We start from the raw sequence: 27,163 nt of genomic DNA on the forward strand, positions 1-27,163 counted from the left end.
TAAATATAAGTAACAAATATTTACCTTTTCATGCCTACAATGAAACTACAACATTCAACGGATTTTTGTGTAAACATATTTTGTGAAACATATAGGTAAATGTGAATAAATTATGCTAAACAAATAATTTTTATACTTATATTTGTTTATAAATTTATTCACTAAAATTATTGCGAAAAATTAATTTTATCAAGGCCTACACTAAAACTTAATCTTTTTAATGGTAGGATTAACGCTTTAGAAAACTTCTGAAAATATGTGTATTTGTTGTAGTCTGGCAAAGTAATCAACTTTACTGCTATTTATTCTTATCTGACAAATAATAAATGCTTAATTAGATTATCCTTTTAATTCCGATAAAAAGAAATAAGTTATATCAGGCCAAGAGAAACTACAATCAATGTTTATATTTTGTGTTTATATTACTAAAAAAACTGTTATATTTTTTAAAATTCTCTTTCATATTAATTTTCTATGATAAGAAACTTGTTTTTGAAATTTTTAATTTTAGTTAAGTTTTATGATTTCTACTTATATTTGATTTTTTTTAATTTTACCGTTTAATAAAGACGTGGATTAAGTTATTCATTGAATAAATACTACTTAAATTTGGCGAAGGACCAAAATTGCTTTAAATTTAATTTTATCTTGATTTATAATTTATATCGCATAGGATTTGAAAGATTAATTTATTTCGGAAATTATCTTTTTTAACAAAATAAATAATTTATCGGTTATCCGAAAAGCTTAAAAGGTATTTTTCATTTTTACGTTACAAAAGATACTTTTTATCATATATATTTATAACCTATTAAAATGTGCGTAATGTTTCTTTATATTTTTTGTAAACCAGTTGCTGAAAACATTTTTTCGGTTACAATTCAAATAAAATAATTAAATATGTTATTCAATGGTGTTTTGGAATAAATTGAAGCTAAACCTAATATTTCTGTATTCACTAAGTGAAACAATAATATTATAGTAAAGCCTAGAGCAGTTACATGTAATTTGTAAAGGAAATTTCTTAACATTATTTCCGTAGGTGAAATGGTTGATACATGGCCAATGTAGAGCAAAGGGAGGGTAAAAATGTTTTTTTTTTTTTTTTTACAATTTGACAGGAAAATAAAAACGAGGCCTACTCTGAAATAGTAGATATTTAGGCTTGTGTTTATTTTATGCATGTTGATCCAATATGATATGCTGCCGGAGAATATATCTCTGTGAGAAGACATCCATCTGTGTGTAAGCCAGTCTCGTTGCGTACATGCCTGCTTAATGTGTGGTCTCAGCACATCTACGTTCAATCAGCCTGACTCTGTGGTCTCAGCGCCTCTGCATCCAACATTGTTCATTCTAAAGGCCACGTTTGGATTTCCAGATCTCGAAGATTACCTAACTATTTAATCATTTCGTATCGTTCATCCAAAGAAACCACGACCTAAACGACGAATTTTACTGAATTGTAAATTAACGTTCCCTGCCGCTTTCATCCCATAAAACAGTAAATCGTGGAAGATAAATTTTTGGTAGTAATGATTTCAGTCAAAATGGGCAGCTGCGGGAGAAGTGAATGCTGACTGTGTACGAAATAAAAACCAACCAAATCAATAATAACCAAAATTACGAAATGTTCAGTTCGAAACGAACCTGAGTTCTTTCTGCCCGTTTCGTACAGTCGTGCCACAAGTGTCAATTAAAATTATAACTGCGTGATAACACGAGACTGTAAGATGCATGAGTGCCCTATTTGCGTGTTTAGAAGTAAAACATCTCCAAATATTGTGGTTAATGTGGTTGAATACTAAGGGTTTAAAACTTTTGCCTCTTTCGTGAATTTTTACATCAAAGAACAAACTAACTTGTGTGTAGGCTTTGTACACCCACCAGTGTTAAGTTACTTACTGAAGGTCTATATACGCGTTATAATGGAGAAGGAAAATTCTCGACGTTCGGATCAATAGATGGTTTATAGGACCTTTAATTGAAAGTCGATTTTATAATAAGTATAACGCCAGCCGTAATTTATATTTATATTAATATTTCTGCCAAGTAAAAACTTTTTTTAGACCATAAGATTACTAAAAAAAATAAGTTCACACACTACAAAATACTATTTTTGAGATGCAAACATGTAGCCTATAGTTGTAACTATTAAAATATTTGGTAGTCTAAATAGTTTTTATAAAACGTTTTGCATGATTAAATATGATTTTTTTCTCATATCCATTTAACTTTTTTAATGATCTAATTTTTTCCAGTTGACCACTTTTTTTTTTAAATAAAACACATTTGTTAGTTTTCTAATTCGGTTTAATATTTGGAGGACAACTTGTTTTTGACATAATGTTGCATCACGATACATAATAACCGAATCTCGGAAAACACTTAAATGTTTCATATACGTTACTCAGTTTTCACACTCAAAACACTTTATTTACACAACGACGCACAAATAAAACGTGGGTACTCTTCAAACGTATTTACATTTTTTACATAATAATTAATGGGGCTTTGTTCAAATCATTTTTATTAAAAACATATCAAGTTTTTCACAACATTCTAGGAAAATAGTAAAACAAAGAAAATGTTTACTATAACATTTCAGAAATAAAAATCATTAAAACACTTTTCGTACTAAATTAATGCCAATTTAACATTTAATGCATTCTGGTCGGCAATGAAATACAAGTAGGATTAGACCATTTTACTATCTTAAAATAATTTTAAACAGAGCTATGTGGGTGCAGTACATTTTGAAAGCAAACTCTTTTAAAACATTAAACCTTTTAAATTTCCGTTGTAAAATTTGTACTCCTACTAAAGTTCTAGCATGAAATCATAAGACTACATAATTTAATTAAAAGTAAGTTACGTCTCTTAAATCAGGTATCAAATGTCTGCAGCCTATATAACTAGTTTCAAGGTAGCAGTGCATTCATATAAGAAATGTGTCATAAAAACTAAATATTTAATAAATATAGCTAAATAATCCAATCAATTAGTAATATTTGTATTCGAACTACTCAGGTTAAAATAATTATTTGTCTACTTTTTCTGAAATGTAAATTCCGGCAATATGAAGGTTTTGTGTTAAAAAAAACATAACTCTTGCAATGACACCTACTTATATAAATACACAGTAATCAAACGGTCTATACATAATATCACTTTTAGTTACATTTATTAAATATAGCAAGAACGGCCATAGTACATTCAGCGATTCAGTGCCTCTGATTTGCGAACACACCTGAATAAGAGGACACTAAATGACAGTATCATACAACTCTCTATCATATATTATTACTTTACATATTTTTGTTGAGATATAAATAAAAACGGGTCTTCAACGAAGTATCTTCGATATATACAATATTTTGGCACTAAAGACGGTTTGTGTCTGTTTTCACACATTGTTTTTATAGTCACGAAACACAGCATGGTTAGAAATACTCACGGTACCAGCAGCGTTTACATGCGAAAAAATCCCTTTTTTTTAATTTTCATTTGTTCTCACACATACAATTAAGTTTGCAATCACTTTTTATCATTTTCTTCAAAACATATTTTGTACGAAGGTAGCACAGCACCAAAAGGTAAATTGTTGCTCTTAAATTTTAAGTTTTAATGCATAGAGTTACTCCACATATTAAATGGCAAAACCTGTAGCAGTAAAATTAATTTTCTGTAAATAATTCTGAAATATATGCATAAAACACATTGCATTGGATATATATTTAACTTTGACTTGTATTCACATTTAACAAGTTAACTCGGGAATTGTTTTCGACCTCACTTGAAACTATTTTCAAAACTAAAATGACTTTAATATGATTATAGTTGTAATTTGTGTCAACATTAATGAACATTAGTTCTTAAGAGACAATTCAAACCAGCAAAGAGAACATGATAATTTATAATTTGCTGTAGCAAATTATTGGATGCATTATTTGAAGTTATTGGCCAACCTTCATATTTAGTTCAGGGCAGTATTTTAAAAACGTAATGAAGACCACTGGCGTTTGAGTGTTTAAATACTAAATTAAGTATCAAATTAATTTTAAAATGTAAACGGTTTTTCTTTAAACGCTCCCGATGAATTTTTTCTATATGTAACCAGTGATAAACATCGCATTTATTTTACGTCATCACTGTGCTAACATAATTGTAAATGTTACGACATATTTAAAATAAATAGATTTTAAAAAGTTTTATTTTTACCCATACGCTGGTAATACGTGGTTGATAATGGAATATAAAATTTAATAAATGAACAAGATATTTAATGTAAATGCAGAAAAGCATGTCTTTAGGTTACTTTCATGCTGAAATCACAATTGCTTGACGGATTCGAGGCTGACGCAACGCGACAGAAAAACATCAAGTTATTGTGAACACGCAGTTTTTACACATACCAATAATTTTACAGATTTTTTTAATTTAACATGTTTTTGAAAGAAATATGTTCAACCTAATTTAACGTTCATTCGGAAAAATCGCTCTAAAGTAAACACGGTTCAGATATTTTAGAGATAAATTTAGTAAAAATATCCTTGAAAATTATACGAATGCTAGGCTAATAATATTACTGACGTACTAGTCTTAACACACAGAAAAAAAACTTTTCGGTACTTAAACGATTCTTTTGGGAACCAGTTGCCACGAAATAGTTTGCAATACTACAAAAAATATATCATAATTTGTACAACACATGGCGATGGTTATTTTTGCATTTATCTATAAATACTTTTATCTATAAATTACTAAATATTTATTACGAAAATTTAATTTATGTTTATTTTAAGCCTATTTTTTTAAACCATGGAAAAGATAATCTAATATTCAATATTTTGACGTTATTTTGTTGTATCATGCTTATTATGTGTGCAGTTAATACTGCAAAGCTATTCAGAAAATGGTTTACAAGTAACTTTAACTATTGGAGGTACTGGGACAACACAAAGCATAAATTCCCAGGCAAAAATTTAACTCAGTATTATTGCAAACAATTTTACAAATATCTGTAATTTTACATGATTATTTCAGTTTAATTTACAGAAATAAAATCACGCTGGGCAGAAATGAATCTCATTGTGGCATAGTTTGTTTCTCCGCGAGTGGCATGAACAGAAATCTCACAACTACGTTTCTTCACGTGCTTTAGGAACTTACAACTTTGTGAAATAGTTGGTTTTTTGTAGTGTCTCAAGTGGATTGTTAGGTTCACGAAAGAAAAGAAATAAACTGTTGTCATCAGCATGCATTCGGTTTAGTTGTCGGTCTCTTTTTTTCCTCTTGTAATAAAGATCGCTGAATCAACTATCCATTCAGAGATATCGCAAATATATTAGCTAGGTGGTTGAAAATTAAAGTAAAATTACGAACTTCATCAACGAAGAACTAACACAGTGGCGGATGAAAGAATTTTTTTTAGAGGGAGGGAGGGAAATACGAAAAAAATTTATCACGCGTACGGGTATTTAAAATAAAATACATTACTATTCTGAAATATGGGCATACAGTTGTAGTTGCAGACGACAGGCTTCTCACGGAGTTGAAATTACGGGGTATTGTAACAGCTCACCTTGCTTCGCCCACTGATATTTTGAATTTTTTCCCATCTAGTGGGGCGAGGGGGGAATACCTATAGGCCTATATAATTCTCCCCCCCCCCCCTATTTCCTTTTCACCCTGCGTCCGACATTGAATTCTCACCTCCGAATGAGTTCGTTATTCTATACAAAATGGTCTCCGTAGAAACGACGAGGGATTTTGACATGCCAGGGTTCTTTTTTTAATGTGGAATTAACTAGTTTTTTTTAAAGATGGACGATGATGAGTTTTATGATCCAAGTATAAATAAACGTAGGTATAGTACCCCTAAATTCTCGAAGATAAAACACGAATTCACGGATATCTCGAATTCTCGAATATCTTTGGACATTTTTTCAACCCGTACTCTTTGTAATAATATTTTTTTAACAACGTGCACCTAACGAATGGACTGCCGCGGCTGTGTGTTTAAGAGCACCTCCAACCAGAACCACGAGGTGGGGTCACGAAGCGTTATTGGTGCAGCCTCCTTGAAAGGTAGGTGCATTGTAACATTGCGATAACAAATTGGTAGAGACCTGCGAAATCCGCGGTTTTCGATGGCCTTCAGGATGGACTGCACATACCCCCTGTACACTCGGGCAAATAACGCAAGTTCATCGGCTGCCGACTTGTAAGTCGTCTCAGCTGGTTTGTCTGTGATTCGATCCTTCTTTGGTTGAGGGTTTATAACTGGTTGAGATTCGTCCAGATGAACGGTAAGCCAATAGCAAAATTATCTAAGAGGTATATGTGTTTGAATTCTAGCCGATCACCGAATGAATCCGCGAATTTTGCAGGTCTCTACAAATTGGGCGTGGCTTAGCCTATTCGTCATCGTTAAACTATTTCGTTCGTTATGCACGTGGTCGCTGATGAACTGCTGAGAATATAAACATTGCCAAGAAAGAGTACGTATAGATTGAAATAAGTTTATATTTAAAAAAATTTGCAGAAATTATTGTCTATTTACAACGTATTCAAAGAAGAAATTATTAAAATTTAGTGTAGGTGGGTTGAACCTATTTGAGTTCCAAACATCATATAGGCTATGTGTAGATTAATTTAGCCCAAGAAATGCAGATGCGCGTGTGTGTTTGTTTTTCACGTATGCCATTGAACTGTGAGAGCTATAGAATGATCTGTTACACTGTTAACATTTTTTATAGTACACACAGAAAAAAAATATTCTGTACTTTTAAAAAACGTTCCTTTGGAAAACAGTTGCCAAGAAATAGTTTGTAATGCTACAAGAAAGATATTGTCACCTTTGTACAACACATGGCTATGGTTATTTTTGCATATGAAATATATTATTAGAGATAATAGTGAGTACCTTTTTCTTATGAAAATTGGCGCGTAATTTTATTTTCTAATTCATCTTTCATTAAATTACAGTTTATTAATGCACTGAAAAGATAGTAGAATATTTAATAATTGGAATTTATTTTGTTTTATTATGCTTGTTAATGTGCACAGTTAATATTGGAAGGCTATTCAGGGAACGGTTTACAAATTGTAACTCTAACTATTAGAGATTCTGGGACAACACAGAGCATAAATTCCAGGGTATGAATCCAAACCCAGTATTACTGCGAACACTATTTGGTAGTGGGACAGTTATTTTCATGTGTTTAATTTTACCATTATCTGTAATTTTACTTTATTATTTATTTTCCATTTACAAAAAAAAATTACAGTGTACGGGTTGTACAATGTTCATAATAAATTTTTGAGTGCTGAACTGACCTACCCTTCCTGCAAAATCTTCAAAAATATCTTTAAGTCTACAGTAAGTATACTTTTCTGCCTTACTCGAGGCTGTTTACTCTGTAAACAAAGGAACAAAAGACTGGAATATGGCGTTGTTTCTATGAAGATCCAGAAAATAAAAATAATAAATCAACTTAATATAGCTCTAACTCTGACAGCAACGCAATCCTTAAACCATTGGATCTAGAAGCATGACATATTGTATAGAGTTCCTTACGTAGGTGAGCACTAAGAATTTTTTTTTAACTCATCCCCTAAGGAGGTTAAATAAGGAATGAAAATTTGTATAGAAGTTATAAATACGGAGTTTGGTGTTAATGCGCCTGATTATTAATAAAAGTCAGTTGTTTCAGCGTTTTGGTAGTTGATCAAAAATGATGATCAAATACTTTCCCATCGGGCACAGGAATAGTAAATAAATAAATATCCAGAAAATAAATAAATATACTTATTTGTGTATTTAAGTTTAAAGTCCGTTTACTTGATCTAATTCCTAACGGCGTAGTGAAATCAAAATTTTTTTTATAACTCGACATAAAAATTAAACCAAAAATAATTAAATCAAATAAATATCACGCTATAGCTTTATATACACTTCATCCGGATCGTGACTGTTCTCCAAGAACACGTAATAGCAAATACTGTACTTGTGAAATATCAGTCGTGTCCGTTAATGGGGAGGTTTTGAAAAATAATTAAAAATTATTATAATTTCTTTAATACATAAAACAATATATTGCATCTAAGAAGAGACCCGAAAGGTTTTGTTTTGAATGATTCCTGACAACACCACCGTTAGCTCAAAAGCTGGAAACCATAAGGGTCAAATAACAAAAAAAAAAAAAAAAAAATTATTACTTCTTCATTTCACAACTTCCAATAATTTATTTTTTATGCAGCTAACTTTTACTGCAAGGGATGATGACATTTGGTTTGCTCCAACGTAAAGTAATATGAACTGTGAAAACTGCTTGCAACTTTAAGCCTAGCCGAAAGGGAATTTTTAAAACTTTAATATCACTTATCAGCTCGCTTGAAGAAAATCTGCGCCTTCATGTTGACTGTACGCGCTCTCCTGGCGTGCCGGAAATAGGATGACGTAGGCTGCACACTGAAGCGCTTGGGAGTTTGTAACAGAACAGGTTTTTTTTTTCCCCCCAAGAGGACCTTGTGATGCTAAATGAACGACGTCTCAAAGTGAGTGTCACTTGCAGCACCGGAATTAACGGCCGAGTGTTAAGAAGGCGCACTTAGAAACGTGAACACCAGCGCGCTGACGAAGAGACGAGAAAAAAAAATATGGTCGCCACATCTGGGCGCTCGTTTCAGACGAGCGCCGCGCCGGTGCAGCTGAGCTGCTCGTTGCGATAGCTAGAGTCATTCACCGTGATGGGCAGGCTGGTGGCACGGTTCTTTGGTGGAAGGAAGTTTCTCGGGAGGTACCTCGATCCTCGTCTTCAAGCGTACCCGGGAATTGGAGATCTAGGACCCCCTGGCTCTTGAGGTACCCTGTCGGTGCGGTAGGCGAACAAGAGCGGGTTTTTTTCTTCGCAACGTCTTTGGGTTGAGAACGGTTCTCGGGAAGGGGGGATGGGGGGGTGGATTTGGAAGTCCTCAACGCGGGCCGCTTCCCAGTTCACACCACCACCAATGACTCCCAAGACGCTGGGCAGACACCTCGGTGGAACGGCGGTGGTCGGGAGACCAGCGAGGTCTAGGACCGCGCGGTGCCTGTCGTCGGCGACCCTCGCGGCGCCTCGCCTCAGGTCTCCGAGCCCGAGCTGCAGCTGTCGCCGTCCTGCGGGTACTGCTGCTGCTGCTGCTGCTGCTGCTGCTGCTCGGACGACTGCTGCTGCTGCTGCTGCTGCTGCTGCTGCGGCTGCGGCTGCGACGTCTCCTGCTTCCACTTGGTGACGTGGTGCGAGTTCTTGTTGCCCGCCGCCGCCTGCTGCTGCGCCTTGGCCTCTTCCTCCTGCTGCATGCGCTTGTGCTTCGTGCGCCGGTTCTGGAACCACACCTTCACCTGCGAACAACGTCGCGCCGGCCGTCAGAGCCTATCTTCCTCCCCTCCTCCCCTCCTCCCCCCTCCCACCACTCCTCCGCGACGCCGCAGTTCTGCGCTCTGGAAACCAGTCGCCGACAGATAACTGCAAGAAATACACTCTAGCTTCTTACAACCAGGGGCGCAACAACTAAATTTCCAAACGTGGGGAGGGGGGGGGGGCGGGGAATGGGGGGGGGGGGGCAATATACCTTTTCATAAAGAATCATTGATCCCCCTACCCTTCTATTGAACCGGAGGGTCCGGGGGTCCTCCCCCGGGAAAATTTGTATTTCAAGGGGGAAAATGGTGCTATTTAAGCAGTTTTATTATCAAAAAGTTGATTACACAGCACTTTCTTTGACCCCACTTCAAGGTTTCAGAAGGGAGGGGGGGTGGCAAAATACCCTTTCCCCCCCCCCTTGTTGTTGCGCCCCTGCGTTATAACACATGGCTAATGGTTATTATCGCATACATGAAATGCATATTCAGAGATAACACTTGAGTATTTCCTTACGAAAATTGTTGCATGATTATTTTTGAAACCACGGAAAAGAAAATCTAATATTCAATAATTATGGACTTTAGTTTCATTATGCTTATTATGTGCCCCGTTAACACTGGAAAGCACTTCAGAGAATGGTTTGCAATAATAACTCAGAACTATTGGAGACGCTGGGACCACACAGATAAATAAAAATCCATTGTGAATCTGAACCCAGTATTACTGCAAACACAATTTTGTAGTAATATGGTTTTTTTACGTGTAAATTTGGAAATTTACAAATGTCTGTAACTTTTAAATCAAAATTTCTGTTCCATTTACAAAAGAAAATACATTTACAGTGCACGTTTACATTTGCTTTACGTTGATTATTGGACTGAAATGCATTTGGCACGCCCTTTGAAGAAGAGGTAATGCAATCACCTGTAAGTTCAGTAAAAACAAAAGGCCTGATTATAATGTAGTCACTTTGAGTTTACCCGGAGTGAAATGAATCCGCGAAAAACTGTCGCTCTAGCATTAATATATGCTATAAAATGTTGACCTTGAGTTACATTTTATTTTGTGCCAAGTTCAGTTCTACACGCCCTACAAGACAGGATAACCAATCACAGAGTTACAAAATCAACTGACCCAACCACACGCAATCCTAATGGGAGGTAATCTGTAGCTGCAGCCAATGAATGAAAGACACGGACTTGTTTAACTTCAAGTGTTTGAAGTCTAGCCTGATGCCAGAAATCAACGCGAATTTCGCAAGTCCCTAAAAATTTCTTTCACAGCTCGTTGACACACAACTATGCAACGATTTAAATTCTTCGTTTTAGAAAGTTTGGTTAAAGGACGGCTTGGAGATAGCTTAGTATTGTTTGAAACAGTTTTATTTGTAATTTGTTATGGCGTATGATAAAATAATTTTGGCATCACAAACTTTTATATGGAATTATTATAGCCATCTACAATTACGGGACATGTTTAAATTTACAATTTTTTTCATTAACTTTAACACAAATTTATTAGTTGAAAAAGTGTTGTGTATGTTCCTATTTTAAACACCTGATTTATTTACCACGCGTGACTTTGATCAAACTATATATTTATTATTGATCAATTATTATTAAAATTTGAAAACTGGAATTGTTTACATTTTTTTCCAAACAAATAAGTATAATATTATAAGCTTCATTCTACAATATTTGCAAATTTTATTCTGTCATACATTTACACTACAAAAATTATTTTGTTATGTAGTTAAAAATTAATTTTAATAGTACAAAAAAGTACTGTGTGGATTAACTACATACATGCAAATGCCTAGTCTAGTCGGAAATAACCAAGGATCATAAAAACTTCCGTCATTACATATATTGCACATAAAAATGTGATACATTTTACAAAAACCCATAAATTTAAGCTAGATACAACAAAAAAAAGTCGTAGACAATTAAAACAAGTGATTTAAACATAAAATTGCTACTTAAATTGCTCAGCAAGACGCAGCAAACGAAATCAAAACTATTGATTTGGCAAACGATAATTAATATTTGTTCAAACTTACATGTCCAGAAATTGGCATTAAAAAATACATGTCAGCTCAGTTACCATTTATTCATTTACTGTAACAAATTTACCAGTTTTCTACTAAACTAAATATTGAAAGTGTAAACGTCATGACAAATTGAAAATGCATAATAGGTATGTAAGTTTATTATGTAGGAAGAAACATTATATTTTAATCAAAAGAGATGGACTATTTTTATGTCAATAAATGATAATGTATTGCAAATATGCAATCTTACCAACATTCAATTGCATTGTAGTTAATTTCTGTTCTTTTTAGTCTGGTACCTATTATTATCAGTGTGTCGTAACTACTAACTATTTCACAAAAATAACAAACGTTCAGAAGAAAACTTAGCCAAATTTTCACCCACTGTCCTTATTTACATACATGCTTTCTTAAATAATAGTGTGTTGCACACAAAAACATATTTTTATGTCTAGTTAGTTTATAAATGATAAAATAATTTGTGTATTTAGAGCAGTTTAACTCTCATTAAAATATCATTTAGCTACATGACACATTTTTGTTGTGGTAAACAGACTAATGACATAATGACGAAGAATTTTTTTTTTTTAATTTTGAAGGTGTTTGTAATTTTTTGAGAGTAAAATTACGGTAAGGTTTAGATTCAAGGAGGTTACATTTGTAAATAAGAAATGAGAAGTTAGGTGTGTAATCTATAAATAACTGAAACCATGAAAAAGGCATGGTTTTCATAACTAAAACTATATTAAAGTATATTAGAAAATAATATTGTCTTAATTTGAAATTATAATTTATTTTAGCTTTATTATATAAAACTGCATAGTTCTGCATAACAATACGGCTACTTGTTTTTAAGTATGATTAAAGGACTATGCACTTAAATTACATTTCAAACGTCCACGAACTTATTATAAATGTACTGAGATTGTTCACAGAGTGAGAGCAACGATTAACTTGACATTAAAATTAATCATTAAACATTATTTTGATTTAGTCTGCAAATAAAATATTATTTATTTATAGAAAATTGTTTACATTTCAAACCATAACTCAACCCACTTTATTCCTTCTTTTTCTGTTCAACCAATTAAAAAACAAGGAAAACATACATATTACTTTCAGATAGTGAATAATTTAAAAACACGAACAAAAATAACGTAAAAATACCTAAATTATTAAATATTTAATACCATAAATTTTATTTCTTACGCTGCTGCTAAAAAAAAAGTCACGCAAGGTTAGCAATAATCTCTTCAGCAGATTAAAAAAAAAAAGCAAACCAGCTTAATCTAACGGTAGTTGCATCACAAAAACGTAAAGATTTCCAGTCACCATTACATTTTTATTTTTCACAACTTTCAGCGCTTCTTACGGATATGTCAGTAATAAACGTTACGCGCTATGTTTATATGAAAGTGACAACTGCTGAAGGAAAAAGAAATCGTTAGTTTTTTTTTTACATAGTTTACATGCAAAGAAGGGAAAGGGGGAATCTTTGGAGTGTTAATGTCGTTATATAGTGCTTGCTGTTTCACTTCTTCTGTGCCTCAGACCTCCGGGAATATCTTGTTCCTTTTTTTTTTTTTCCTTCCCCGTGGCCGGAGAAAAGTCCGCAGCATCGGAGAGAGACGGGACTTTTCCACGATGGCATGAAGTGATTTCTTCCCCGACAATGCGCGAAGTGAGTGTTGACAGCGGCGATGCACACACACACACACACACACACACACACACACACACCAAAAAAAAACTATGTAGTGGTGAAGTGGATGGGAGAGGAGGGAAAAATGGCGCCGCGCTTACTGAATATAAATGCCCGTGTTATTTGATTTTTATGGGCCGGCCTGAAGGAGTTTCAAAACGTGGCGATGGAAGAAGGAAAAAAAAAGGGAGGGTTGTTGGAAGAAAGAGGAGCAAGAGAGAAAGAAAGAGAGATTGTCGCATGCTTTGTGCTGTCCCGTCTTCGAGCGGCGTCGTCGACTGGCAGTTTTACAAACCATTAAACAACTGAGAGATGAAGTGCGTTTCCGTCGCTCTATAGCCAACCCCCTCCCCTCCCCCACCCCCTTAAGGGTCCAAAAGCCCCATGGTCCGGAAGAGAAAGCATTTTCTCAACGTATCGCCTTTTTATTTTCTCTCACCCTCTACCAAGAATTTTTTTATACTATCTCTCTCCCGCGCGATACACTCATAATTTCGGTCGCAAAGGAGTCGTCTCTTCCACGATAAAGCGACAGGCTGCAGCAAAGAACTCGGCAAAGTTTAGCATAATATGCTGGACGTATCGCCAACCATTGCTGTCTTATGCCAGTTGTCATGGAGATAATACCCCTAGGTTTTGGACAGCAAAAATGAACACATAAACGCTTGGCAAAACAAGCCAATATTAGCCGAAGTCAAACGTTACACACAAATAATTCATTGGAATAAAAATACTGAACTTCATATCTGAAAATAATAAAAAAAAATCTTGTGATTCATAGGAGATAATTATTCAAAGCAAATTTCAACAACATGCACCGGGAGAAACGTTTGCTTATATCAACATAAATATATTTTTTTAAACTATAGAAAAGATGTTGACCCAACAAAACGTTTTTTTTAGCTAGACTTTATATTTTATTTAGTAAGGTGTTTTAAAATAAGTATAATACTTATATAAAATACTTTTTGTTGAAGCAAGTTAACATTCTTTTTTCCGTAAGAATGCATATTTGTTTTGGAAAAAAAAGTCTCAGTTATATTTAAGAGTCACAAGACTTTTGAATTTATACTTCTTTAGACGCGCAGAGGGTAAAATTTTAGTTTGCAACGGAAATGCAAACATTTGCGTGCGCGCCATGAACGGAAGTTTAACATGATGACGTCTATAAAACGCATGCGCCCACGAACCGAAGTCGTTCAGATAGCCGACCATGTAAGGCGGCATTAACCTGTATATATTCGCTTTCATGAACATCGTTGGGTGCTCCTAGCGTATCGGTGAGTCAAATAAACTATTCCTGAACACATCTTAAATGTTTAGAGTCACAAAAATAAATATCACAACTTTAAAAAAATACGTTATAATCCTGGAATTCAACCATTAATAATCCAAAACTCTTAGTCATCTCTCGCAGTGACTTATTGCTCAGTGGCTACGCAAAGGCAAACGCAATATATTTCAGTGTGGAGGTTCTGAGTTCAAACCCCAGGAAATACATGTATGTTAATCTCCTAAAAGTATCCTTTGTGCTAACCCATGCACCAATAACTACTACAACAACCACCATTGATTGTCAAACTTGCCAGTGTACCACTCACAATAAAAAAAAAGTGGCCAAGGGAAATGTTAAGAAATCCTAGTCTCCCGGTTCGAACTCCACCATAGGTGAACCTTTTTTTTTATGCTTAACATCTTGACCTTCGGTACGGCATTTGGTAGAGGAAATTTCGTGAGTTCGCATGGAACGGAAATGTGTTACCACGGTGCTGCCATCTGTGGCGGATGGCGGTAACCAAAAGTCACAAAACCATAGGGAAACTTCATAGTATTAACTGTTTAAAAAATGTTAACAAGATGAGCAGTGTCTTTTTTATAAAATTTCTTGTCGAACATTGGATCAAACGCCGGGATTTAGTAATTTTTTTTCTCAAGTCCTTTTAGTTTTTCTCGGAGCAGTTTCATTACGTAGTTTAAAATTTCGTTCTGCAAATAGAATTATTTGGTGGTCCACGTAGCTGCTCCGGCAGCGAATTCTAGCGTGCGGGTGCAGAAACTACGTGTGATTAACGTCAAGAAATGTGGATTGAAAACACAATTCCTGCTCGGCGTTATTTAAAAGAATTCTGTGTTTAAGTTTCGTGTCCGAGTAAGTTTTATTTTCGATACATGTGGACACGTGAAATTTGCTCGTTACCAACGTTAGATGTTTACACAACACTAGGGAAGCCTATGATGTACATTCTATATTGCACAGACCCGAATACTCACGTTGGCAAGCCTTCTTTTCACAGACGAGAGAGCCAAACGCCCATTCGTGCATCTTCGGTTTTTTTTTATTTGTTCATTGTAAATAAATATACAATTCATGATAACTAATGGTCAATTAGGTTAGGTTAGCTACATTATAAATACTTTAAAACATTGTGGACGGTTGATTTGGTTAGGATAACTACATTAAAGATACTGTGAAATCATTTAAACGGTTTCCTAGCCCTGGATAGCTAGATATTAAAAAAGTTATTTGCTAAGCAACCATAACATGATTTTCCAGTATATTTAATGTAGCTATACTTACCTAATATAACCAACCTTCCACAATGTTTTAAAGTATTTATAATGTAGCTAACCTATCCTAATCGACCGCAAAATTTAATGCCACGCCGGTTTATGCAATGAGATAGAGCGGGGAAAAAATAGCTACCATGAACTTCGGGTTTGTCTGTGAAAAGAAGGCTTGCCAACGTGAGTATTCGGGTCTGTGCAATATAGAATGTACTTCATAGGCTTCCCGTACTGAAATACTCGGGAATTTTTTTTTGTGTGTACCAAAATAAACAGCCGCTCTATTGGCGGCCGTGTGGGATCGGTCCTGTCCCGTCCTGCCGTCCTGGGCGGGACGACCTCAGCAGTAATTACGGGCCAATCGACGGCGCGCACAATGCTGGGCCGGGCATTATTCCACGGGCCGACACACACTCCGGGACCGCTGGAAGAGTCTTGAGGCCAGTTCGAACAACGGGCCGTCTTCGCGCGGGGCTTGTATCTTCCCGGAGATAATCACACGCCTGCATTAACTCGAAGAGTGTAATAAATCAGTAAAGAGCGCATGACCCGAGCATGAACATGGTTATTAACGACAGCTTTGGCTCATAATCCCTATTACGAGCAACCCGTTTTGTGGACGTTAAGGCCATTTTGTTGGTTACACGCGGCAAATCTGACCTTTGGGAAACCTTTACGTGATTACAAGTACCCATTTTGCGTTTAGTACCATATCTTATAGGCCTTAATAATAGTCCATTGAGCTGAGGAATTTATTAAAAAAAAATTTCCATAATGTTCGGATCAAAAAATGACAAAACCTAATGCAACAACAAAATTTTCATTGCAGTTTAAATTAAACGTGAGCATTTTTAATGAGGCAATGTCTGAATAATATACCTAATTGTAAATCTGAATTAGGCGCACAGAAATTAAAATCCAAGGAATCATAAATGAGATTTAAAATTTGAGTTAATTTTTTGTAGTATGGTATGAGCGCGTCACAGCTACTTTCAGCTGTACATGAAAGTTTGTATTTGGCAAATCTGGGTCAATCTTTTTACTGCTAGTTTGTTTTATGTTAACAATATGTGTGTATACTGATTGGTTTATGATTTATTGGGTAGATACTTTATTTCAAATTAAGTTTTTTTCAGTGTATCTCAATTCTTTGTACTATTTACACTTTTTTCCCCTGATAAACGTAAATTATAATTAGATGTTTCATAAAAGCATACTTAAGATATTATCTTTGAAAGATTTGTGCAATGGGAGTGCATGACTTGATGTAAGCTTTTGGACATACGCCATTGCTAAGCACATGTGTGTCTGTAGAAGAAAACTACAAAAACCCCAAAAGACAAAAACACAAATTAAGCAAAATAAATTCTGTTGTCAACAGGATATAAACACCACATAATATTCCATAACAGGAAATGGTCAACAAACAAAGAAAAAACAAAGAAAAATGGACAAACGGAACGACAAAACCCCAATGATGACAGCACAAAAATATTGAACCCAAAAAAATTCAGCACAACAGTTGAAACGAGACAAAAACACGACAAAACGAAAAGACGAAACAAACACAATAGTTTTCCAAAACAGAAGAGAACGAAAAAACCCCCACAAATGATGACAGCACAATGATATTTAACCAAAAAAATTCAGCACAACAGTTGAAACGAGACAAAAACACGACAAAACGAAAAGACGAAACAAAACACAGTTTCAACTGTTGTGCTGAATTTTTTTGGGTTCAATATTTTTGTGCTGTCATCATTTATGGGGTTTTGTCGTTCCGTTTGTCAATGTAGATGGGGTGAATGACCAATCGAATTCTGACGTCACGGCAGCCATCTTGGACTCAAAATTCCTCAAAATTTCTAAAACTTTCCCTGTTTCGAAAAATAATTCCCGTTTTTAGGGGAAATTTCCTATATTTTTTCCTCAAAAATGAAAAATTCGACATTCGGAATGCCTCAAAAGATGGTGGGCGTAACGAAGAGTGCAACGTTTTTAGAATCCAAGATGGCTGCTATAACCAAAAGTGGAACGATTACGTAATACACATCCAAGATGGCGTCCGTAACGAAATTTGCAGCGTTCTAGAATCCAAGATGGCGGGTGTAACGAAAAGTGTAACGTTCTAGAATCCAAGTTGGTGGGAGTAACGAAAAGTGCAACGTTTAGAGTAAACAATTATTTATATATATATTTTTTAATTTTTGGTCAACAATTTTAAGTTTAAGGTCAAGTTCAAGTTCATGGCATCGGCGGCTTAGGGAGGCTTTTCGATGGGAAATTAAACCGTTTTTTAGGAATTTGGGTTCTTTCAAAGGCAAAAGTATTTTGAGGCATTCCAAAGGTCGAATTTTTGACTTTTTGAGGGATAAATATAGGAAATTTTTCCTAAAAATGGGGATTGATTCGCGTCAAGTAATGTAGTTGAAAACACAATTTGCGTAATTATTTATAACGCTCGGCGTTATTTTAAGGAATTCTCCGTTACATTTCGTGTCCGGGTTTCCGTATTATAAGTGTAAGTATTTGCAATACGAGAACACGTGAATTTGCTCTTAAGCGAGGTTAGATGTTTGCACATCACTGGCGTGTATACTGAAAGACTCGTCTACGGTTATTTTTTTTTTCCTTCGAGTATACCGTGCCCTACCCGGATATAGCGTAATCACTCGTTGACGTCTGGCAAATTAGCGAGCGGGGAGATACAACACTTGACTAATTGCGGGACTGCGAGACGAGCCTCGATAGCGATATGTACGTCGCGTCGCCCCGCGAAGTCGCCGTGAACGTGGGGCATCTTCGCCGATCCACTTCCACATCCGGTTCGCGAGCTACCGGTATTTTTTTTTTTGACGTGACAACGTCTAATAAATCGATGAACGCCGGCTGCACGCACGAAAATGTGCCCCGTTACGCACATTATCCCGTTACACTGTGTCCCGTTAAGCTCATTACACGCTTGCGCCGCATCTATCTCTATTCCGCTCGATTGGAACAACCATCGATTTGACTTTTTTCAAGGCACATTAAACTTGAAACACTCCCATTCGTTTCCTGCTTTTCCTATCATCGTCCTATCCTTAACAGAATAACACAGATTGGAAGAAGTTAAATAGCAAACATGTATAAAAGTTATAGTTAAAATAATCTCTTCGTTAAAGTAATAAACATATGTGAATTAATGAGTGCAAATTAAAGTAAATTTATAAATTAAATTGTAGATTTCATTCCACTCCTTTATTTTGTATCCATACAAAATCGTGTTAATTCAATAAACATGATTCAATTTTATTCATAAATGTATGCAATCATTTCATCAATGTTTTGTTATGACGTTGTCACGTTAAACTATGGTCCGTAAACCGACTTTACAGACAATTTTTTTTTTTGCAGAGAAGCTATTTGGCCTCATGGTGACCTTATTACAGTCTGCGGTGTGTAACTTGTCTCAAATTCGATTGTTCTCTCAGGAGTAGTTCAAATGGTCTAAAATTCCCTCCTGGCACCGCTGTTCTCTCATAAAAAAAAAAGTTTGTAAACAAACTTCATGTGATGCTTTGCATTACCACAATTATTAAAGTTATTTGCAATCCGTTCCCTTGAATAGCTGTCGAATATTCGATTATCTTATCACGCGATTAAAAAAAAAAATCATGCTTCAATGAAACATGTATTAAAATATATAATTATGCGGGAAAAAATAACCACAGTCATGTGTTGTACAAAGTTACAATGTATTTCTTGTAGTATTATGAACTATTTATTTGGTTTCCGAAGGAAATTTTTTTAAGTACAGAGAAATTTTTTCTGTGCGCTTGGTCAGTCCCCGGCAGTGGCGTCTCGCGTCGCGTTGCGCAGGGTGGGTTTGGTGGGAGGTGGGGAAGGGGGGGGGGGTTCTCCGAGGTAATATCTGGCAGGGCATCAGGACCCCGCCTCCTGTTTGCTCACGGCTTCGTCCTGCGCGCGAAAAGGTTATCCCCGCGAAATTGCTCTCATCCACCTTCCCCCTCCCCTACCCCCCCCCTCCTTCACCAACCCTCGACCAACCAACATCCTCCCAAGCCTCGACTCTATCAATATTATTTTTCAATCCAGCGACGGCTCTTGTTGGAAGATGTGGTAAGCGCTTCCATGCTCTTCGAACTGCCCCCACACCCCTCCATCCATCCACCCGCCCTTGAAAAATAAAACACCTTTCGCCAGAGCACAGAATCAGCAGTCACCCCCCTCCGTGGATTTCCGAAAAGGGGGAAAAAAATTAAAGGGGAAGAGGGGGGGGGATTAACTACATAAAGGCACGAGAGGACCAATGTTTCCACTAGACTTGCAAATTGTTTATACCCTGAATCTGGTTTGTAGTCGAAAGCAGTGTGGGTTAAAAATATATAGGTATATATAACGAGACGAAAAAATTAATTGATACGTGACGAAGAACGCAGCTTAGTAAATCATCTTCCCCCCCCCCCCCCCACCTTTTCCATTTTCATATTTTTTTTAGGAATCCTGTAATTGATTTTTCAGTCTTTTTCATTCCCACTCATGCACGTTGTTATTTCAATTAAAAATATATATACTGCACTTCTCCAATTTACTGCTTCCTTGGTTTTTATATAATTTAAATGTTCTTTTTAAGACTCTATATAATTATACACGGTAAATAACGAAGGCCACCGCAGTAAGAGCTTCACATGAGTACTATCACAGCACTCGACTATTGACGACGTTCTGACAGTATATACCACACAACCTTTTTAGTATAAACACACATTTCGGATGGTGTTTATCTGCATATAAGTATTAAAATCATAAAAGTATTAAAAGTCTGAAAAGCCGAACTTATAAAAAACAATGAAGTTCAACGTAAACAATAAATGAGTTTAGGAACTGTCACTGTTGTAGTCTGATTTGCGTGTAAAGTATGCAATCATTTCATCAATGTTTTGTTATGAAGTTGTCACGTTAAACTATCGTCCGTAAACCAACTTTACAGACAACCAATTTTTTTCTTTTGCAGTGAAGGTGGGTGTCCAAACGAACCAGTTTCAGCGCCCAGCGACTGTACCGCGCCCGCTTCGCGTGGAAGCGTTGTCGCGGCAGGGAGATGTTGCAGGCATGTTAAGTGGCTAATGAGCGACGCCGGAGCCATTTGCCCAGCCGTTTGAACAGCCCGTCTGAACGGGCCGTAGTGGTTTCGTGAACAGCGCCTCGCTGGGTTCACACGCACGCAGTTTGCGCCGCACGCACGCGCGGGCAAATGGGCGACGCCAGGGAAATTACGGTCGAATTTAAGTTCGCGCGTCAAGTGGCGAGAGCTTTATGTAGTCACTGTGTGAGTGCATCACGCGGGCTGTTTTATTATAGTAATAGGAACTTTAAAAATTCTTGGCTTATTATCATTATCTATCTTTAAAAAAATTTAAAGAAGATGACAGTGTTGTACCTTTTTTGAAATCTTGCCTATATGAGCCAAATTTTTAAAACTAAAACTCAAAAACTGACTCACTGCCTGACAACGCACAGCTTAAACCGGTGTGTCTAGAAGCATGCAATTGTGCATATGAGTTTATTATATTCCGTAGGGTAGAACCAAAAAGGGATTTTTTAAATTTATTCCCCTAATAGGGATAAATAGAGGAATAAATTTTTCAAATGAATTGGTAAGTTAACATAGTAAATGTTTTTTTTAAAGTATGAATAGTCAAAGTTACCTGATCAAATATTTTCGTCACGAAAAGTCATGCAATTATTATATTATTCTTCCAAAATTGTAATAGTATGTTGGATTTTATTTTGCATTGGTATCAAAAGTATGGTTTTCATGAGTGCATATCAACATTTTTTAGTCGAAGTAGCTAATAATTTGGTGTACGGTGGGGACTTTTAAACTGTAACACTTTCTTATTATTACTTTTTACTCAGAACCGAGATTAATTGGCCTTTCAACCGTTCTTGGCCTGACGCTAAGTTCTGTAACATACTGCAGTTTGTTTGAATGACGAGAGACTAGGAAGAGGTCCTGGTTTTTCAATGGAGAGATGAATTCGCTCGGGGTACATACCCTGGATTTATTTTTTTGTAAATGAAACAGAAATATTAATGTCAAATTACAGATATTTAAAACAGTTGTATCACTACAAAATTGTGTTCGCAGTAATACTATTTTGGATTCTTACCGAGGCATTTATGCCTTGTGTTGTCCAATAGATAAAGTTATTGAAACCGTTCCCTGAACAGTTTTCCATTATTAACTGCACATTAATAAGCCTAATAAAACAAAATAGAGTCCAATTATTGAATATTCGATTGCCACCTCCATGGTTAAACATTTTTTTTAATGAAATATCAATTGAATTATAAAATTATGCGCCAATTTTCGTAAGAAATACTCAGTATTATAACTCGAAAAACGTATTAGGCAATGTGTTGTAAAAAGTGATGGCATCTTTCTTGAAGTAATAAAAACTACTTCTAGGCAACTGGTTTCCAAAGGAATCTTTTGTAAAGGTACATGAAATGTTTTTCTGTGTATGGAAGGACAGAAGGGCGAAGGAGTTGCGCATGGAATTTTCCCTGGCGGCGGCGGTATGCTGTTCGCCGGATGACTGTAAGTGGAAACTCATGCGTCACCGCGGTTTCTGCCCTCATTTTTTTTTTTTCTCTTTCCCTCGAGCCGGGTTTAAAAACTTCGCGAGAAAGGCAAGCGCGCCAGAAACTCAAGACGCAAAATCTTCAGAAATCACATTTTTGATCACCAGTTTATAATCTCCGCACGACGCAAGTATCGTTCGTTCAACTGCCTAACTTTCTTGCGTATTGGCTTGCGTTTTCGACGGCCCTATTTGAAGTGTAAGCGTTCCGGAAACTTTTTGAAAAAGGTGGACTTTACGTGCATAGAGGCCCACAGTTTTATTTTCATCACAGGATACATCATGCTTAAACATGTTTGAACTTTCACACAATGATAGAAAATAATTTTTGTATTGAATATATTTTTGTTTTTGTGATAAATACGCATCATCGAAAGAAGCCCGGAATAAAGATTGTTCTCTGATGTTTTATATTTTTCAGTTGTAGTGTTGGTGACATTTGCGACGTGCGTGTTTTATAAACGGCTGTGACTTTCTTGCGTTGATGCGTCGTTTTAATATTTTTAATTTAAAAGCGCGGGTAAAACTTGTATCGAGTGATAGATGGATACCCTCGTTGCAAGAATTTGCAAAATAAGATTTATACATTTTCAGTGTAAATGAAGAAACAATTTCCGAGTATTTGGATACACAAGAACACATGTTAATTATTCATTGTCCGGGTTTCGTATTATAAGTTTATTTGCTACATGAAAAACATGAGAACACATGAATTTGCACGTTACCGAGTTTATATATGTTTACTCATCACCGGCGAGTACTATAAGACTCGCACACATATTTTTTTGTTTATGTACGTATCAGACATGAATGTACCCGGCCACACACAGAAGAAACCACGCTATTTGAAAACCGCTCAAGATATCCGAGTGGCATCTGTCTACGAAAAGCATTTAAAGAATTCTGAGGGCGAATGAGTAGTTCTGCCTCCGTTTCAATTTTAAGTTGTATGTTTAAAAGAGCGAAACGGGGCAAAACGCTTGTTTTCAGAATTATCTTTGAAAGATTTGTGCAATGGGAGTGCATGACTTGATGTAATCTTTTGGACATACGCCATTGCTAAGCACATGTATGTCTGTAGAAGAAAACTACAAAAAACACAAAAGACAAAAACACAAATTAAGCAAACAATTGACGTTGTCAACAGGATATAAACACCACATAATATTCCATAACGGAATATGGTCAACAAACAAAGAGAAAAAAAGAAAAATGGACTAACAGAACGAAAAAACTCCCACAAATATTTTCAGAATACTAACTATTAGACATTCAAAGCCCGGTACAGATTCTTGAAACCACTCAAGGGCCTTGCATTACACCTACATATTCATTTCTCCGCCATGTAATGTAATTGTTACCGCTCAAATCTCATTCTTGCCCTTTGCACGACGAGAAGACTGCGCGCTTTGCGTTTAGAGGCGATACCGCACTAGAAGCACCAGGGGGCGTCGCACTTATCGTCCCGCCTCACTGAGGGCTGTATTCCCAGACTTTCGGGTAAGGTAGCGAATAAGCCCTACCTTTTTTGGGATAAAACAGTAACCTAACTCGCAGGCCGTTTTCCAGAACGTGTCCAAACCGAATCCATGTTAGGTAGCGAAAAAAGCAACTGTTTTTATAAACTTTGCCCTGCACGAGGCTATAAACTGAATTCAATGCATTCTAGCGGATGTTTGGCAACAATCGATGCATTTGCTACGCCAAATATCGTAAAGATAGCAGCACTACCATGCGAATTGAACAGCGTAATTTTAATTATCTCAAGTACTTTTAAAGTTCAGATTATTTCTTGTTACGGCCATTAAAGTGTACAAAATGTATTCCAGGATAGTTTCGCTGTCATAAATCTTCATTTGGCACATCAACAGCTTGTAACGTCCATCGATGATGATAAGTTAATGGCGCCAGACGCGGGTCCGCAAATCTGGACGAAATCAACGAAAAAGCGAGCTCAGCGCATGCGCGTAATTTTGTAAACAGAACGGCCAAAATCGGTTGTCTAAAAGTAAGGGACTGGCCGTGTCCTATCGCGCACTAGGAATAGACTACGGTTAGGATAAAGGCGTAGCATATTCAACACCAAAACCCTTTTGTGTCTTGGAATATCGGTCTAACACAAAACACACCATTGAGGTCATTACAGACTATATAATGAGTGAAGCACTGAGGCTGGAGCAGTGACGAAATAAATGGACGGGGAAACGGGAGGACTCTGAGATAACACGCCAGCTCACGGCAACGTCAGCCAAGTTTACCGCTTCCGAAAAATTTACTAACCAAGTAGAAATTAGAAAATAAATGTTTTAACGGAAATAGAGTTAAATCTAAGGTCTTCAATGGCAAATAAACCACGATTGTTAATTTGTTTTCTAATAATTGAAATCAAGTTAATTAAAAAAAATTCACAATTGGCCGTTGACGTCACTCTATAAACGGTTTCACGCTATTCAGAGAAATAGGGTAGGAATTCGGTCATGTCCTGTTGTAAAGAATCATCACAGTATTTTCCTGTTGGGTTTCCGAGGAAATCAAAGCAAGATGGTTGAACTGTGATCCAAACCTGTTTTCTCCTGAACGTAGGTTTATCGGGTGCTACCTTGCTCTAAAAATTAGTGAAATTTATCCCTCATAAACTTTCATCCTGGAGAAAATCTGACGGCTTTAGTTGAAGAGTGAGTTGTTTTAATACTTCTATACACTGACTATTACAATCATCGGTGAAAGATATTTTACTTTAAAAGAAATGTGTGTGACACACACAAAATATTTCCTGATATTTCAGTCTTTCAAATATTGGTAGCGATAACAGTATAATTTTATACCACCACGAAACTGTGACTGCAGATTTTTTTTTTTGCCTGTTACTAAAAGTTTTGCATTTCCTGTAAAATGATTCTGATGTCACTGCAAAGTGACTTTGCTGTCCACGCCAATAATGCCAGTTCTTTACACTGAATATATTACAAATTTAATATTATAGTATTGTTAATTTTTACTTATTTACATGAATTAATGAATTAAAATCCTCACCTAATAGCAGATTGAACCAGTTCTGTTATTTTATTATGTCCTATAATATTCCTTTATTTTTTATTCTGACATTCTAAAAATATTCAGATCTCCTCTTCATTCTATCAATGACAGAGAGCCATCTTGATTTAGTTCTAGTGGTCTGATCAGATCACAGTACCAATATATTCAAGACTTGTCGCAATTAGAGGACTCAGAAACATGTGAATAATTTTATAGCACATCATTTTAATCTAAAGTAATCTCCCAGTGACGTGAAGAATACATATTCTCAAAGCAGACGTAAACAGGAGTTAATAGAGCTATCTTATTCAAACTAGTTTCCAAAGAAGGCTGTATTCCAGTGAATCGTAGAAAAAATTTACTTCAAGCACTGACTGCACTAAAAAAAATCACAAAAGAAGAAACTCAACCTGTATAATGGTGTGTGAATTATGTTTACTAAGTTATTCATTTTAAATTCAATCCCTCAGAAATTGTATTCAAATCTAAGCACTGAAACCGCAGCTAACATTTTTAAAGTGAAAACAAAAAAAAATAGTTTTTTAAACTATTCGGGAGTCCAGTACAAACCGTGATTCGCACGTATTTACTAACAATGTTTAAGTATTTTAGTTTTAATTTTTCCCACAGTATTATATGATGATTTGCGATGTTTGTGTGTACAGATTAAAATAACTGTTTCGACCAACGTAATATTTTGAAATTGATGCAAATAAGTCTATAGTTACTGCTTAAAAACATAAGTGAACCAAATATGAAAGAATAAAAAGTCCCGTGTGTTTTACGGCCAGCAATATGTATTTTCGAATCAAGTAAAACAATTTGCTATTGTAAGTATGTTAAAATTTTGAGTTTAAAATGGAAATAATGTATGATTTTTAATCGCAAAAATCAAAACGGTGAACTTTTCACTTATGTTCTAAAATGGTACGAAAAATGCATTCGTAATCTTTGTAACTGCAAAGAATTGGCTGTATTTTATCTTCAAACATTCACTTTAGGCCGTTCTCCATCAAAACAAAACGTTCTTCTGGTGTTTTCTCAGTCGCTTGCGACCGTCTTCCGCCGAGAGCGCCCTATTTCCCCAGCTACTTACTTTATTTCTTCGGAAAACTCTCTTCTCTTTCTCCCTCCTCTGTCTTTTTCTCCTAGCCTCCGCACGACCTCGAGGAAAAACAAAAAAAAAGGAAAGAAAAAAACCTTCATCTCGTTTTGTTATTATTAGCTTCCCATTTTGCCCCCATCACAGCATCTTCTTGCACGTTGTTTTGAGCTCGCCTTCTACTCCCCCTTTCATCCCCTCCCTCCACACCCCTCCTCTTCCCGGAACATCAAGTCGCTGTTTTCCTGCGCAACCCTCCCGTCTCCCGGGAGTGTTGCGGGTTGTCATGGCAACTAATCGATTGCTCGATTAAACACGATCCCCAGCTCTTACTTAGTCGCTCTCCAGGGTGCTGGCGGGGAGAAGAGGGGGCTGGGGGAGGAAAGAGAGGGGGAAGAAGGGAGGAGATCACAGCTCTAACAAGCGGGAAAATGAGGAGGATTTATCACGGTGGCATGGCGTCCTCGCTTCGCCACTGAAGACCGAAGAGACTAGCCTCTTTTTTTTTCTACTTTTAAAAATCTCCTGTCTTTTTTTTTTTCGCTTCGTAAGGAATCAAGCGAAGTCGAAACAGAAGGGGTAGGCGAGGTGAGCAAGTATGTTCGTAATTGATTTAATAGCGGCACGATGGGACCCCGTAACAAACTG

At 36.2% G+C, this 27,163-nt stretch overlaps 1 protein-coding gene across 1 annotated transcript in view; it reads right to left on the bottom strand.

The window, feature by feature from the left end:
* Positions 1-2,297: 2,297 nt before the first annotated feature.
* LOC134539653 (homeobox protein EMX1-like) overlaps positions 2,298-27,163 on the bottom strand; it is a 122,841-nt gene continuing 97,975 nt past the window's right edge. Inside the window, exon 3 of the mRNA XM_063381840.1 lies at positions 2,298-9,388. Within this exon, the coding sequence (XP_063237910.1) occupies positions 9,128-9,388 (261 nt within the window). The 3' untranslated portion in view covers positions 2,298-9,127. The remainder of the gene's footprint in view (positions 9,389-27,163) is intronic.

This window comes from Bacillus rossius, chromosome 15 (genome assembly GCF_032445375.1).
Source record: "Bacillus rossius redtenbacheri isolate Brsri chromosome 15, Brsri_v3, whole genome shotgun sequence".
Lineage (NCBI taxonomy): Eukaryota > Metazoa > Arthropoda > Insecta > Phasmatodea > Bacillidae > Bacillus > Bacillus rossius.